This window comes from Exserohilum turcica (assembly GCF_000359705.1).
Source record: "Exserohilum turcica Et28A unplaced genomic scaffold SETTUscaffold_25, whole genome shotgun sequence".
In the NCBI taxonomy this organism is placed as follows: Eukaryota; Fungi; Ascomycota; class Dothideomycetes; order Pleosporales; family Pleosporaceae; genus Exserohilum; species Exserohilum turcicum.
The window spans coordinates 154,400-167,154 of NW_007360081.1; the positions used below are offsets into that span (position 1 = coordinate 154,400).

A 12,755-nucleotide genomic window follows, 5' to 3' on the forward strand; every position below is an offset into this window, starting at 1 on the left:
TTAAGCAGCTAGGAGAGAGAGAATGGCTAGCCAACTTGAACAGTATAGAAAAAGCCACTAGCAAGAATCCACAAACGTACGCAGCAAAATACAAGTGGAAGATAAGAAAGCAAATCGCTATTCCTAGCAATACTAGAAGAGAGATTTCTAGCGCTTTCTACCAACTTAAACTAGGGCACTGTTACTTAAGGGACTACCTATATAAGAGAGGGAAAGTGGATTCTAATAGTTGCCCCTGCAACTATAGGTCTATACAAGACCTACCTCATATTCTATTTAGATGTAATCTATATAGAGAGAAAAGGAAAGGACTAAGAGAAGCCTGCAAAGGCAATCTATTACTACCTATCCTCTTTTAAACAAAAGAGGGTATAGAAGCAACTATTACCTTTATTTAAGAAACAAAGGCTGGAACACAAGCCTGGTACAAGGGAAACACAGAAAACGAGGAGTAATACCTGTAACAGGTAGCCATACACCTCCCCCACCCTATCCTACCCCCTACCTACCAACTAATAGGCTATGAGCCTCACCTTCATCTAGTTAAAACCCCTCCTAAATATCGTAGCTAGAAACAACCTACTTAGATACTTGTAGGCCTAAAAACCCTACACGTCTTATATAGCCCTTTAGGCTGAAAAATGACGTTAAACTAGAATAATAATAATAATAATAATAAATGATAAAATTCTACAACGAGAGCCCTGAATTCCTATCCTGACTACCCCATTAGAGAACTCCCAGGACTGTCAAAATCTTCATCAGTGTCTATATTGCATTGGCTGTGACGATATGTGAACTATCAGCACAGCTGAAGACGCTTTCCCACACAAATTTCTTCTTCCATAACTTGGGATCGGTCGCCCTACCAATGTATTTAGGGCTGTCATGCCCTAGATACATACACTGGGACCTAAGTTTGGCAGATTGTTTTAACACCTTCCTTAGAAAGCATTGGCTCTCCGTATGCCACTCTGGATGCCGTATTTTCAACCAGCTCTGGAGAATCTTTCACGTAGAACCTGCATGAGAGCTTGTCAAACGAATTCTTCGCCGGATTCATACGCAGGCAATACAATGGTGCACGGTTGTTCGAGGCGTAGCCCAGCATTTACAAGAGAACCCTCAGTGTGGCATTCAAATTCCCACATTCGGAGGTCGCTTCTCTTTGAAGATCTCTCTGAGACTCTGAGAAAGATTTTGAGACTGGAGGTGCCCGTTGAGGAGCGAGGAGTGTACATGCACAGCAAACGCTACTTCTGCAGATTCCGTCGATTTTGGACAGAACGCAGATAGTAGATACTCGATACACCCGAAGATAGTTATTGTGGGAATGTCTTGCAGGATGCCTGGAGGAGGCTCTGACACGAACAAGTTTTGGCAGTTGCTCGAGCAAGGGCCTCACGTGCATCGAAGACCCCATACGGCTGCTTTATCGATGCAACAAGTCTCTTTAATGCATTTTTTTTTAAATGTGTCGCCTCGCAGAATTCTTCATGAGTTCAGGGTACCGCGAAAAGAGAGGTTCTTCTCCAGGCACCAAACAGTTCCGGTTATCTCGCCTTTTCTGGAAAAAATGTCGTCGTTGACGACAAGACAGTAAGTGGTACATACGCGATTCGAGCCACCAGTGAGTCAGTCAATTTCGTAGAGGCTCTAAAAATCGCTAAAAGGATTGACACGATAGGTTACAGCACGGTTTAGATTGAGATCAGACCCCACTCTGTCTATGTTGGTTTGGTGGAATCTACATTTGCGCCACCGAGTGTATTGTCACACTCTCTGAAGAGGGATGAAAATAAAATGAGGACTAGGCGCTCGGAAAAGGAAACACCCACTATGAGGGTGAGCGAACGCGTTCAAGCACGGCAAAAATGGAGGAGTCGGCGAGCGTGTCCAGCCTCAGCACCTCCACTGTTCAGCGCGCCTCATCAAGTAAACATTCAACGAACCACCCGGGTGCTATCATTGTAAGATACGATTTAGCATATTCTGATTTGCGAGTTGCTGGATAGGATCACAAAATCAACGGATGTGGCATGGTCACCTCAGTACGTTGCCACATGACCTAAGTCTTCTCAAGCTAACATAGCGCCTAGTCTATCCAGCCATATAGATTATATAATCTACTGAAATAAATATTTAACAGAATGACACCAGGAAGCAGTGAAAGCTATGTAAAGAGTGCGATCACCACCCTGGAGATTTATAAGGGTCTCGTGGCGAACAGCAACATGGAAACTCCATAACTCATATAAGTGGAGGTTGCTAGTATGGACATAACCTCCCATTTCGTTCAGATGACTTGATATAATGTAAATTCTAACCAAGTGAGTAAGATCTGATGAACCGTTTGCAGAAGCGACCCTGGTCTTCGCCCCGGCTACGGAATGGTTGGCTTCTTGCGCTCCTCCCAAAGACCTGATATAAGCACGCATTAGCCAATTTGAACAACTTACAAGTTCAGAGGCCGCTAATCGCGTCAGCCGTAGCATGTTATATCTCCTCTTTATGAATGACTAGGTTGATACTAAGATAAGTACCGAGCCATAACTTCAGTCGTCCTGTACGATTTCGAAGCATGCGCCGATATGACACTGTCTACCGAAAATGGTAGATCATGGAGATTGCCACCCTGTTATATCGATAGTATCGCGTATGCTCCGGCTTTGTTTGCAATATCAACGAGGCTATGGATAGCAAATCCATTTTCTGCGATGCGCTAGTCTAGCAATCCATTCGCTTGGCGAAGCTGCTTGTTCCTAGGGCCAAGTACTGTTCTTACATCAAAATGGTTCCTGCTCCGGAATATGGCACCACATCTCTTGACAATTTATACGTTGCCTAGAATAATGAGATCATTGACTTGGTAAACACTTCATATTTCACTCGTGTCAGCGTATGCTTCCTAGTCGCTTCTTTTCCACACCAGACGTTTGTAAGACTCCTCGGTCGCTTCTGCTGCCCTCTCCAACCTGCCTCGAGACGTGATCAATCAATTACCAAGCACACAACCTCGATGCTAGGACCGGTAGAATCTCTGACTTTTATCTCCGCAGTCCCTCCAGCGTGATACGTTTCAGGAAAGCCAAAGGTCGTGAACTTGAAAACAGAGGCGTCCAAGGTAGCCGATTCTGACAGCAAAAGCAACAAAGCTTTGCACATACTCGCTGGCAAATCTTACTAACGATGCGCACTTTGCCAATCTCAGGGTCGGCTCACTCATAAGCTTAGTGATTGCTGAGAAACTTTGTAAGCAGCTGAGTGGGTTAGTGAGTGGAAGTTTATTCCTCGAGTACCCGACTGCTTGAGACCTGCGTGTGTGGTTAGAGGGATATCACGGTTTGTCGCAATTGTGGTTTATCGTGGACTAGGGACCAGATTGGGTGATGGTTCCTTTTCTATCACTATCTTTGACTTGTTCCTCATAGCACTCTCCAAAGAATATAATTGTGTCGGCTTCTGGAGAAGTGACGAGAATTTGTTGCAATGTGTTTATCGAAATTTCATGCCGCCCATTGTGTGTAGAGTCAAGAGAGACGATGACGACTGCTTTAATGCATTATTTGGGTGTCGGACAGTCCGTGGACCATGTGTCCCTGCAGCAAAACGGCGTGCAAACAGGTAATCAGATCGGTCGGAGTAGTGACGGAGAATTTAGTACAAGCTCGGGGCTCGGGGATGTGGTGCACGTTGATACATAAATCTGGTCCGCCTCCGATATGTGCTTATATTCATTTTCAGGAACAACAATACCATCATCTGCTATTTCACGTCATGTCTAACAAACACAACCTGCCAGCTCCACCCAAAGGAGGCGCTAATGGCCAACTCCTCTGCCTCACCATTTGCGGATACCGCCGTCCTGGCATGAGCGAGGAAGACTATCGACGTCATATGACTCAAGTTTCTGGACCAATGACAAAAGGATTGATGGTAAAATATGGAATCGTGCAATGGAAAATGGTGAGGAATCCGACGAGAGTTACTAGAGGCTGGACTTCTGGACTAAAGGAATACCCAATAGCTTCATAATACAACGGAGACTCGGAATCTTATGCGACAGCTCTTCGATGATCACATGATCAATTTGGCCGAATTCGATTGTTTCAGTCAAGTGACGTTCAAAAGCATTGATGATTACAAGCGAATGAGGCAAGATCCTTGGTACCGAAAGCAAATTGCAGGCGATCATGTCAATTTTGCGGATACGCAGAGGAGCATGATGACGATTGGATGGGTCACGGATTTTATCGAGCATGGAAAGCTGGTAGAGGACGTTGCAGCAGATAATCTTTCTGAAGCAACAACCACAACAAAGCTGCAAGCCGCTGCAGTCATAGTGGGGTCTTTTCTCTCAGGTATTCTCACTCCGATCCGCTACCGAGTATAGGATTCAATCTTACTTTTATGATGCAGGCTTTATGGTGTCACTATCAATTATAGCGATTCCCGTTCTCGTTGAAACTAAGACCGACGCTAACCAGCTCTTCCATCAATGGACACGCGTCTATCACTATGGGAACCAATTGATTCCCGGTATAGCTATTGGGACATTTTTATTGTACACTTTTGCATGCTTCCAAAGGCGCACAGCTGAGAGGCCAAAGTCATGGCGTCTGCTTGCACTTGCCGGCCTCGTGACTGTGAGCATCATCCCGTTCACATTACTCATCATGAAGCCTACAAACGACAAGTTATTCCATTTGGAATCGGTTACGAGGACAGCGAAGCCAGCAGAACATGCGGGCGTCAAAGCGATAGAGCTCAAGGAGGCTGAAGAGCTGGTTGTGTGGTGGGCTTCCATGCATGCTGTGAGGTCTACCTTTCCTCTGATTGGGGCCATTATCGGTATTGTCGCTACACTATGGCACTAGAAGGGCCAAGAAAGACTGTACATTTCGAATTACAACGGACTGTGGGCATCCAGAGAGGAGACACTCGTCAGAAGCTTACCTTTTCATGTGAAATCGGACAACCACATAGATTGTGGTAGAGAATGAATCAATCTTGACAAGGAGTCATCATTATCTGATATGGCTCGCGGCAGCAAATTGCAGCTGTGCCTTGCTACTTTGTTCTCAGCACGATACATGCCAGCTGCGCATTTTAGTCCGGTACTTGATAGAGCCAACACTGCAAAGAGCATCCAGAAACGGGTGCGATCTGATTGGCTGTGGCTTATTGCAGTAGCTTACACAATGTGCTGATTAATCACTCTCCATTGCGACCGTGTGCTTTGCTCATGACTCAGCTCAAGTCGGGGGGCGAAATAAGTACAAGCCAATAGAAGCACATGTGCAGTACCAATCTTTCTCCACTCCCGACCCCCGACTCCCGCGCCAAGCCCCGAGGCCCGACTTCCGCCCTTTGAGCATGGCGGAGCAGCGGATCATTCACACATCCTATCGGCCAGTAAGGGATGCATGTATTATGTAATCCTCCACTTCCTCTCACGCATCAATGCTGGCTTCAAGAAAGGCACACTGGGCGGCCGGGCAAGGTTTAGGATGACGGCCATACCTTTGTAACTAACAGGATACGGTCTCCTGTCGGCCTCTTTTGTCATCCTAAAGATTTTGCAACCTGCTGCAGATCAAGTTCAAAAACTATCATTCCATATTCCTCTTTGCGATGGCGATGGGATATTCTTTGCTGGCCATATGCGCTATGATCCTTGCATTTCGTTATCTGTCCTCATGGTCTCGTTCGAGGAAGGTATGGCAGGAAACCCATCTGCTACCTGAAGATGACGAGACTCTTGCCGAAATCGAGGGCAAGACATGGCCTCAGTTGTCCGTCTTTGAACACGTCGAGCGCGGATTGAAGAGAAACCCCCATGGTCCAGCAGTAGTCTGCTTGATGAAACAGTCAGCCAGCATTCAAAACTTGGTTGCTGCCTGTTCTGCAGCAACCGAAGAAAATGAGAACAATCGACTTCAATGTCAGTTTGCAACGCCAAAGCTATGGAGTAGAGACCAAGGCCGACCACTCTCACCCGACGCAGTCCAACACAGTCGTCCTCGCAGCCCCGCTCAACAAGGGGAAAATGCTACTTTCACACTCACATACACACAACTTCATCGCACTGCCTTGAAGGTTGCCACGGGTCTACTCGCGGTTGGTGTCCAACCAAACACAAATATGATCATGCTCATCCCAAACGGTGCTGAGTATGCTATTCTGCTTTGGGCCTGCATACTGTTGCGCATCACCTATGTGAACCTTGATCCAGGCCTCCTGGACATCTCCGGCTTCACATTACTCAAGCAGACAATCCAAATGATAAGGCCTCAGCTGGTTGTAGCGCCCGACTCATACAGTGGAAAGGCTGTCGATGTAGCCATATCAGAACTTGGACTCCCCGTGCCGGTACGAATTTGTCTAGCAGATTCAGCTGGTCTATCTACAGGATGGAAAAACATCGTTGCGGTGGCCATGCATGCGAGTTCCCAGGGCTTTTCGGACCATGCATCGATTGTTTCGGGAGCGCGACGCCATGATATGAATCGCATCAATTCAATCATGTTTACGTCAGGCACATCGGGTATTCCAAAGGGATGTCCGCAGAGTGTGACTGCCATTTCGCATGCTCTACACTCGCAAGAATGGCTCATTGATTCGGATTCTGGAGCGGCCCAATATGCACTCATGCAGCCACACAACTCGCGGGGCATCGCGCCGGCACAAACTCTCCAAACCTGGCGGGCAGGTGGTGCAGTAGTCCTTACAGGACAGTCTTTCAGGTAGGTGCAAAATTACACGTGTACATTTGCTTAAAATGAAGCATTCTTACTGACATTCAGGTGCGATATGCAGCGTGCAGGATGCGATCAAGGCCATAGACCAAGTTGGCGCGAGCTTCCTTGTGCTGACCCCACCAATGGTGCACGAATTTGCCATTGCGCTTGCCACACTTTCTCTCGACCTGTCGTGTGTGAAAAGAATTCAGATCGGCGGTGATGCAGTTACAAAAGAAGTCCTGGTCAAGTGCGCAGCACTGTTCCCACAGGCGCAAGTATGCGTGAACCAGGGCATGACCGAAGGGCCCGGTGTATTTACTTGGCCATTCCTTGACACTCATCCAAAGGATATCCCGTTTCTTGGAGGTCAAATTTGTCCAGTTGGCGTGGTGGCTTCCGGTGCGAAGATACGACTCCGTTCCATCAAGGGTGATGCTGTGGTAAAACGAGGCGAACTTGGAGAGCTTCACATTTCCTGTCCCAGCATTATTAGATCTTATCTCGGAGGTTACTCCGAAGACGTATTTTACAACGACAAGAAAGGGAGGTGGTTCAATACCTGTGATATGGCAATGATTGCCGACAATGGACTGGTATTCATCGTGGGTAGACGGAAGGATATGATCCAGCGCGCAGGCATCACAATAGCACCCGCTGTTATTGAGAGTTGCATTGCCAATTTTACTCAGTCTCAGGTAAGTTGATTCTTGTGTGGATCCGTTGTCTCGTCAACATATTGACCATCATATTAGGCCGTTGTGGTGCCAGTGCCCCACCCAGTTTTAGGTACCGAGCCGATTGCGGTGGTCCCGTCTTTCAAAAACACTACTGCGGAACAAATCAAACAGCATGTAAGAACAGCCCTGGGAGAAGACTATGTCCTTGGAGGGGTCGTGTGTCTCAAGCAATTGGAATTTGTTGACTTTCCAGTCAACGCGACGCACAAGATCGTCAAGTCTGACCTGCAAGATGCTGTCTTGAGATACTTGAAATAAAGCGAGACTAGCTGTATGATGTTTGAGAGGATATAGATTGACTAAATACTAAGAGATGTGCACTGTTTCCACGAAGCGTTTTAGACTGCGTTTGAAAGTGTCAAGACCGCATACACAGATGTGTATAATCAACGTCTTTCTTGTTTGAACCTTTTCTAAATCTACTCTGCTAATATTATTTCGCATGACGCAGAAGAAGAAGGGTAGATTGAAAAGCTCAATTGGGTTCTACTACCGTAAAAGTTTACAAAAATTGTGTAGAGTATATAGTACAGAGATATCTGGCTAGGGCACGACTAGAGCCTTGACATACATCAACCGCAGACGCACCCCGTATTCCAATCTCGGTCCATTATTGCCGAAACATGTTTTTTTTTAGTAGAATGACTCAAATGACCCGCGAAAACGCCCTGTGTCGGTGATGCGGTGAAGATGATGATCAGTTGTTGTTACGCATTCATCTTCGTTTTTTTCTCTTACAGCCTAAGCACTAATACGCCTGTGCTACCCCAACATCACTTTAGAATCTTCTGGCCAGACCCTGCACCGTGAACATGTGATTTTTCGGCCTATCGGGCTCCGAATTCCCAAATAGTGTCCCGATGCTTACCAGACGACCGCAGACGCCCATTGCGAAGTGAAGGTGGCTATAAAGCCAACTGGAGATCAAAGTTACTTCTTTTGGGGTCCCCACCTTTGAATACTCATTGAACAAACCCAGCAAGAAAAATGGAAACTGCCGCGATTCAACTTTCACCCTCCCACGTTGGGCTCATCAAAGCATCAGGGGAGGTCACCAAGGAATCGCTTGAGGCATGCAACGAACTGCTCCAAAAGAATCACGAAGAATGGCACATGTTCTTCCGCGACACGGCCGGCCATAACCATATTGTCCACAGCCTTCTTACCGTGCTGGCCCTGGGCGCTGGCCCAGAAGAATTGAAAGCGAGATATGAAGATGGTGTACCGATCCAGCGTGTAATGCCTTCAGTGGATGACGAGTTATTGGAGACTTTGAGAAAGAGCGACGGATCTGATGCCCTCTATGATTCGATTGTTGGACAGGTTCATCAGTACCACACGTATCTCGAATTCTTCAAAGGCGAGATCAGAGAAAAGGGCTGGAAAGAGGTCATACAGCAATACGTCCTAGCACGTAGCAAACTGTCTGACCTTATCCTTGCACGCATGTATGAAGGCGCCTACCACCCCATCATCCACCTCGGTCTCGGCGTCGAGTTCCAGCAACCAGCCATTGTCGCGGAAGCACTGGCCCAGGCCGCAGCCCACGACGACGCGAGAATTAGCACGCTCTTCAAAAATGCTGAAGAGGAGGCCGCCATTTCGTACCCAGCACGAAAGCCCAAGTCGATGCTGGAGTTGGTACACGAGGTGCGCGCAACCGACGCCATTCGTAACGCACCCAAATGGACTGATTTCGGCAACAAAATGCGCGACGGCATTGTCGGCCGCGCAGGCGAAGCGATGGCTAGTCTGGCGGCGCAGTTTCGCATCAAGAGCGATGAGAAGGATCTCGAGCGGCGGACGGCAGAGATGATCAGTACGTGTGCGTACTTTGCAGGAGCTGCGCAGGACAAGAGCAAGCCCAATCGTAGGATCAAGATTGATTTCTTCTATATGCACTGTGTTACTAGCAGCATATTCTTTTCCGTCTTCAACAAGCAAGACTGGATCAAACTCGAGGACCGCGTGCGTCTTGTTGAATGGAAAGCACGTCTGGACCTGGCCTGGTACGCCGTTTCAGGATCTGCAGTACTCGACGGCAGCGCTATCTCGACATACTCGTCTCCCCACAGCGATGGGCTCGACTGGGATGGGCTTTTCGACAGGGTCATCAAGGAGCATGACGATGGGCACGCGGCCAAGTTCATACGTGCTCTGAAGAACGGAGAAGACTCTGCGAAGGAGTTTGAACAGGGAGAGTACAAGGAATATTTTCCAATGCAAGGAGACATGTGGCTGAGGCTGGCGAGAATGTGTCAGGATACAACCGAAGGCCGGCCTTCGGATCTCAAGTGGGTGCCGTTCACTGGATTTGATCAGCCTTGGAACAGGCCGGACTTGGCTGCCCCGTAGTTTTCACGTGACTTTTAGTAAGCTAAGCAGATAGATGAATGTTGAACGAAAGTTGCTCATACGTTGCTCATGCGTTGCTCATAATTGGTAATGATAACCCCTGAAGCCAAGAAAGTCAAAAACATTTTGTCGAAGCATTACAGTAGAAAAGTCTGCGACTATGCATTGTGGATCATGTAAATGTACTGAGGAATACCATGAAGTTGCAAACCGTTTATTTCAAGTTTTGCAATTGTTAACCCTGATGAATTTGTAGGTGGAGTTTGTGAACCAGATAGCAAGTATGAGCATGTTTAATTCAAGGACCATTATTATCTTTTGATACCCGCTTCCACTTGAACAAGAAAAATTGAAATGTATTTCTAAGTAGGACCAGTACTGGGCAAATAAGGATGCATCCATGGGAAGAAGTGCCTCATCAATCCCATCAAGATACACATGGGGGTACCTGATGGGAACCTGGCGCCAACACCTCTCTTTGCATTGACGACGCCAACATTCCTCGCATGATAGCGGCCCTCGGGATCCTGCACAGCCTCTATCATGCCTGCCGAGAGGTCGAGGTAGCTGATAAAGCTTTCTTCCTCGTCTAGTGTCAAGCGGTGCCCTCGTGAAATGTCGGGAGAAAGACCAGCAGGCTTGATGAAGATGGAGGGCAGCCACGACGACTCGGCACGCATCATCTTTTCGGCAAGTATCAGGTCTCCGTAGACATGGGATGCAGCGGTGCGCATGATTGGGCGAAACCACGAGGGCATGTTGCGGCTCAGGTAGGGATCAAGCGTGGCCGAGCTGAGAAGGACAAGTGTAGGCAGCTTGTAGCCAGGCAATGCTTTCGCCTTGATGTTCTTCAGTGCGGCAATGGCTGTGGCGGCACTATCCTGGATTGTGTAGTGCATGCGTCAGTTCAAGATTGCATGTGGCATGTAGGGTAATTTCATGTTACCTGGCTGACACAACATCCAGGAAGGTTGTCGTTGGTCGTGGCCACCATGAAGATGGCGTCGGTGCCGCGCACACACTCTTCCATGAGGTCGACATCGGTGATGCTCCCGGCAAAGACTTGGACATTTTTGTTTTCAATGACCTCGGGAATCAATCTGTGCAGTTTTGCAACATTGCGGCAGTAGGCATGGATTTTGTTGTCAGGTGATCTGAGGAGGTTCTGGATCAAGGCGGTGCCACAGTTGCCCGTGGAGCCGAGGATGGCATAGGTAGGCATCGTGTATTGATCCTCGCAGACTGGAATGGAACGATGCTAGGGTAGCGTTGCACTTTTCATATGTGCTAAGTATGCGTCGGCATGTGGTTTGCATGGCCCTATGGCGCGCGCTCGCAGCTCGGGTCGGGGCGAAGGCGCCTCGACTCGGGTCGGGATTCACATGTCGCACCGCGGGGCTGTATGTGTGTATCGAGTAAGCATTGTGCCGTGGGCGTGGCAATGCAATTGGTCGTGTGCTTGTAATACACAGCGACCAGGGGGGGCCATTTCACCCGGGCTGAATACGAAACGAGGTTAGAGGCAATTGCTAACTCCGCTATCTCCGCAAGGGACTACCCGACATACGACGCGAGGCTAGCCCCCAATTCACCCACGCCTTGCATGGCCCCGCTGCTTCGGCAAGGCAGTCCAGAGACATGTTGCATATCAAGGGAGTGGCTGCCTGTGCAAACACGTCGACCGAGGCTTCTTCCCTGATCTGATCCGCCACGTCTTCTTGCTCCTCGTCGTCGTCTACTTGGCTGCATCCTTCACCCCCTCACCCTCACCACCCCCACCCTCCAAGCCATGGGCTTCCTATACAGCCAGTTTTTCAGGACGCCCATCTATCCCAAGGGCAACTTCAGCGGAAAGACTGTCATCGTCACGGGCAGCAATGTCGGCCTGGGAAAGGAAGCAGCGCGGCACTACGCCCGCATGGGTGCCAGAAAGCTCATTCTCGCCGTGCGCAGTGTCGACAAGGGCCAGGAGGCCAAGGAGGACATTGTGCGTACGACGGGACACAAGGACACCCAAGTCTGGAAACTCGACATGGGCGACTACACCAGCGTCAAGTCGTTCGCCAAGCGCGCCGAGGCCGAGCTCGAGCGTATCGACATCTTCATTGCCAACGCCGGCGTGGTTCGCGCCGAGTACCATCAAGTCAACGGGCACGAAGAAGGCATAGCCGTCAACGTCATCGCCACAACGCTGCTCATGGCCAACATGATGCCCAAGATGCGTGAAACGGCTGCCCGGTTCAACACGCGGCCCACCTTCGCCATCACGGGGTCGGCCGCCTACGAGCACACGACCTTTCCCCAGCGCTCCGCCCCTGACGGTCAAATCCTGGCTACGCTGTCTGATCCAGAGACTTGCAAGAAGTACTGGTCACAGCAGTATCCCGTGTCCAAGCTCATCCAGCTGTTCATCGTGCGCGCCGTTGCCGACCACCATCCGGCCAGCGAATTTCCCGTGACCATCAACATTGTCAACCCGGGCTTGTGCTGGTCCGAGCTGGCGCGTGAGGCCACAAGCTGGGGGTTTTGGTTCTTTAGGCTGATCGTGGCACGCTCGACCGAGGTGGGCAGTAGGACACTGGTGCATGCTGGTGCATCGGGTATGGACACGCACGGCAAGTATCTGAGTGACTGCATGATCGAAGAGCCAAGTCCGCTCGTGACAGATGCCGCGGGTAAGGAGGCGCAGGAGCGCATCACGGCTGAAGTCCTCAAGGAGATTGAGACGATTCAGCCAGGTGTTTCCAAGAACTTCCAGACTGCTTGAGTCGCCTCATGGTGAATCACGGGGTAGGAGAAAATGTGCTGCATGTCAGAGAGTGTGGCCTGTGAGAGGCGAGTCAGAATACGATTGTACACAAGGTTATCCTAATATACATAGAGCGAATCAACATTTCAGCCTTCACTTTAGTATAAACCT

General features: G+C 49.1%; 5 protein-coding genes across 5 annotated transcripts; 4 read left to right on the plus strand and 1 right to left on the minus strand.

The window, feature by feature from the left end:
• Positions 1-3,818: 3,818 nt before the first annotated feature.
• On the plus strand, positions 3,819-4,945 carry SETTUDRAFT_169632 (uncharacterized protein). Its single transcript, XM_008028478.1, has 3 exons — positions 3,819-3,966; positions 4,028-4,361; positions 4,420-4,945. Exons 1-3 carry the CDS (start codon positions 3,871-3,873, stop codon positions 4,875-4,877), a joined length of 888 nt encoding a protein of 295 aa, XP_008026669.1. The 5' UTR covers positions 3,819-3,870; the 3' UTR covers positions 4,878-4,945.
• Positions 4,946-5,857: 912 nt separating this feature from the next.
• SETTUDRAFT_169633 (uncharacterized protein) lies at positions 5,858-7,748 on the plus strand. Its single transcript, XM_008028479.1, has 3 exons — positions 5,858-6,746; positions 6,820-7,438; positions 7,496-7,748. The coding sequence occupies exons 1-3, from the start codon at positions 5,863-5,865 to the stop codon at positions 7,736-7,738; spliced, it is 1,746 nt and encodes a 581-aa protein (XP_008026670.1). The 5' UTR covers positions 5,858-5,862; the 3' UTR covers positions 7,739-7,748.
• A 701-nt stretch (positions 7,749-8,449) lies between these two features.
• SETTUDRAFT_169634 (uncharacterized protein) lies at positions 8,450-9,891 on the plus strand. Its single transcript, XM_008028480.1, has one exon. The coding sequence runs from the start codon at positions 8,468-8,470 to the stop codon at positions 9,833-9,835; it is 1,368 nt and encodes a 455-aa protein (XP_008026671.1). The 5' UTR covers positions 8,450-8,467; the 3' UTR covers positions 9,836-9,891.
• A 202-nt stretch (positions 9,892-10,093) lies between these two features.
• On the minus strand, positions 10,094-11,068 carry SETTUDRAFT_151982 (uncharacterized protein). The gene is made up of 2 exons (XM_008028481.1): positions 10,782-11,068; positions 10,094-10,716 (listed from the first exon to the last, which is right to left on the minus strand). The coding sequence occupies exons 1-2, from the start codon at positions 11,055-11,057 to the stop codon at positions 10,198-10,200; spliced, it is 795 nt and encodes a 264-aa protein (XP_008026672.1). The 5' UTR covers positions 11,058-11,068; the 3' UTR covers positions 10,094-10,197.
• A 509-nt stretch (positions 11,069-11,577) lies between these two features.
• SETTUDRAFT_151985 (uncharacterized protein) lies at positions 11,578-12,602 on the plus strand (the record flags this gene model as incomplete). Its single annotated transcript, XM_008028482.1, has 2 exons — positions 11,578-12,011; positions 12,123-12,602. Exons 1-2 carry the CDS (start codon positions 11,625-11,627, stop codon positions 12,600-12,602), a joined length of 867 nt encoding a protein of 288 aa, XP_008026673.1. The 5' UTR covers positions 11,578-11,624.
• Between the last annotated feature and the right edge of the window lie 153 nt (positions 12,603-12,755).

Coding starts and splice junctions, on each gene's coding strand:
- SETTUDRAFT_169632 (XM_008028478.1), top strand. CDS start 3,871: ATGAGCGAGGAAGACTATCGACGTCATATGACTCAAGTTTCTGGACCA. Junction 3,967..4,027: donor GAATCGTGCAATGGAAAATG/GTGAGGAATCCG, acceptor AATACCCAATAG/CTTCATAATACAACGGAGAC. Junction 4,362..4,419: donor AGTGGGGTCTTTTCTCTCAG/GTATTCTCACTC, acceptor TTTATGATGCAG/GCTTTATGGTGTCACTATCA.
- SETTUDRAFT_169633 (XM_008028479.1), top strand. CDS start 5,863: ATGAAACAGTCAGCCAGCATTCAAAACTTGGTTGCTGCCTGTTCTGCA. Junction 6,747..6,819: donor CTTACAGGACAGTCTTTCAG/GTAGGTGCAAAA, acceptor TGCGATATGCAG/CGTGCAGGATGCGATCAAGG. Junction 7,439..7,495: donor CCAATTTTACTCAGTCTCAG/GTAAGTTGATTC, acceptor CCATCATATTAG/GCCGTTGTGGTGCCAGTGCC.
- SETTUDRAFT_169634 (XM_008028480.1), top strand. CDS start 8,468: ATGGAAACTGCCGCGATTCAACTTTCACCCTCCCACGTTGGGCTCATC.
- SETTUDRAFT_151982 (XM_008028481.1), bottom strand. CDS start 11,057: ATGCCTACCTATGCCATCCTCGGCTCCACGGGCAACTGTGGCACCGCC. Junction 10,717..10,781: donor CTGGATGTTGTGTCAGCCAG/GTAACATGAAAT, acceptor TACACAATCCAG/GATAGTGCCGCCACAGCCAT.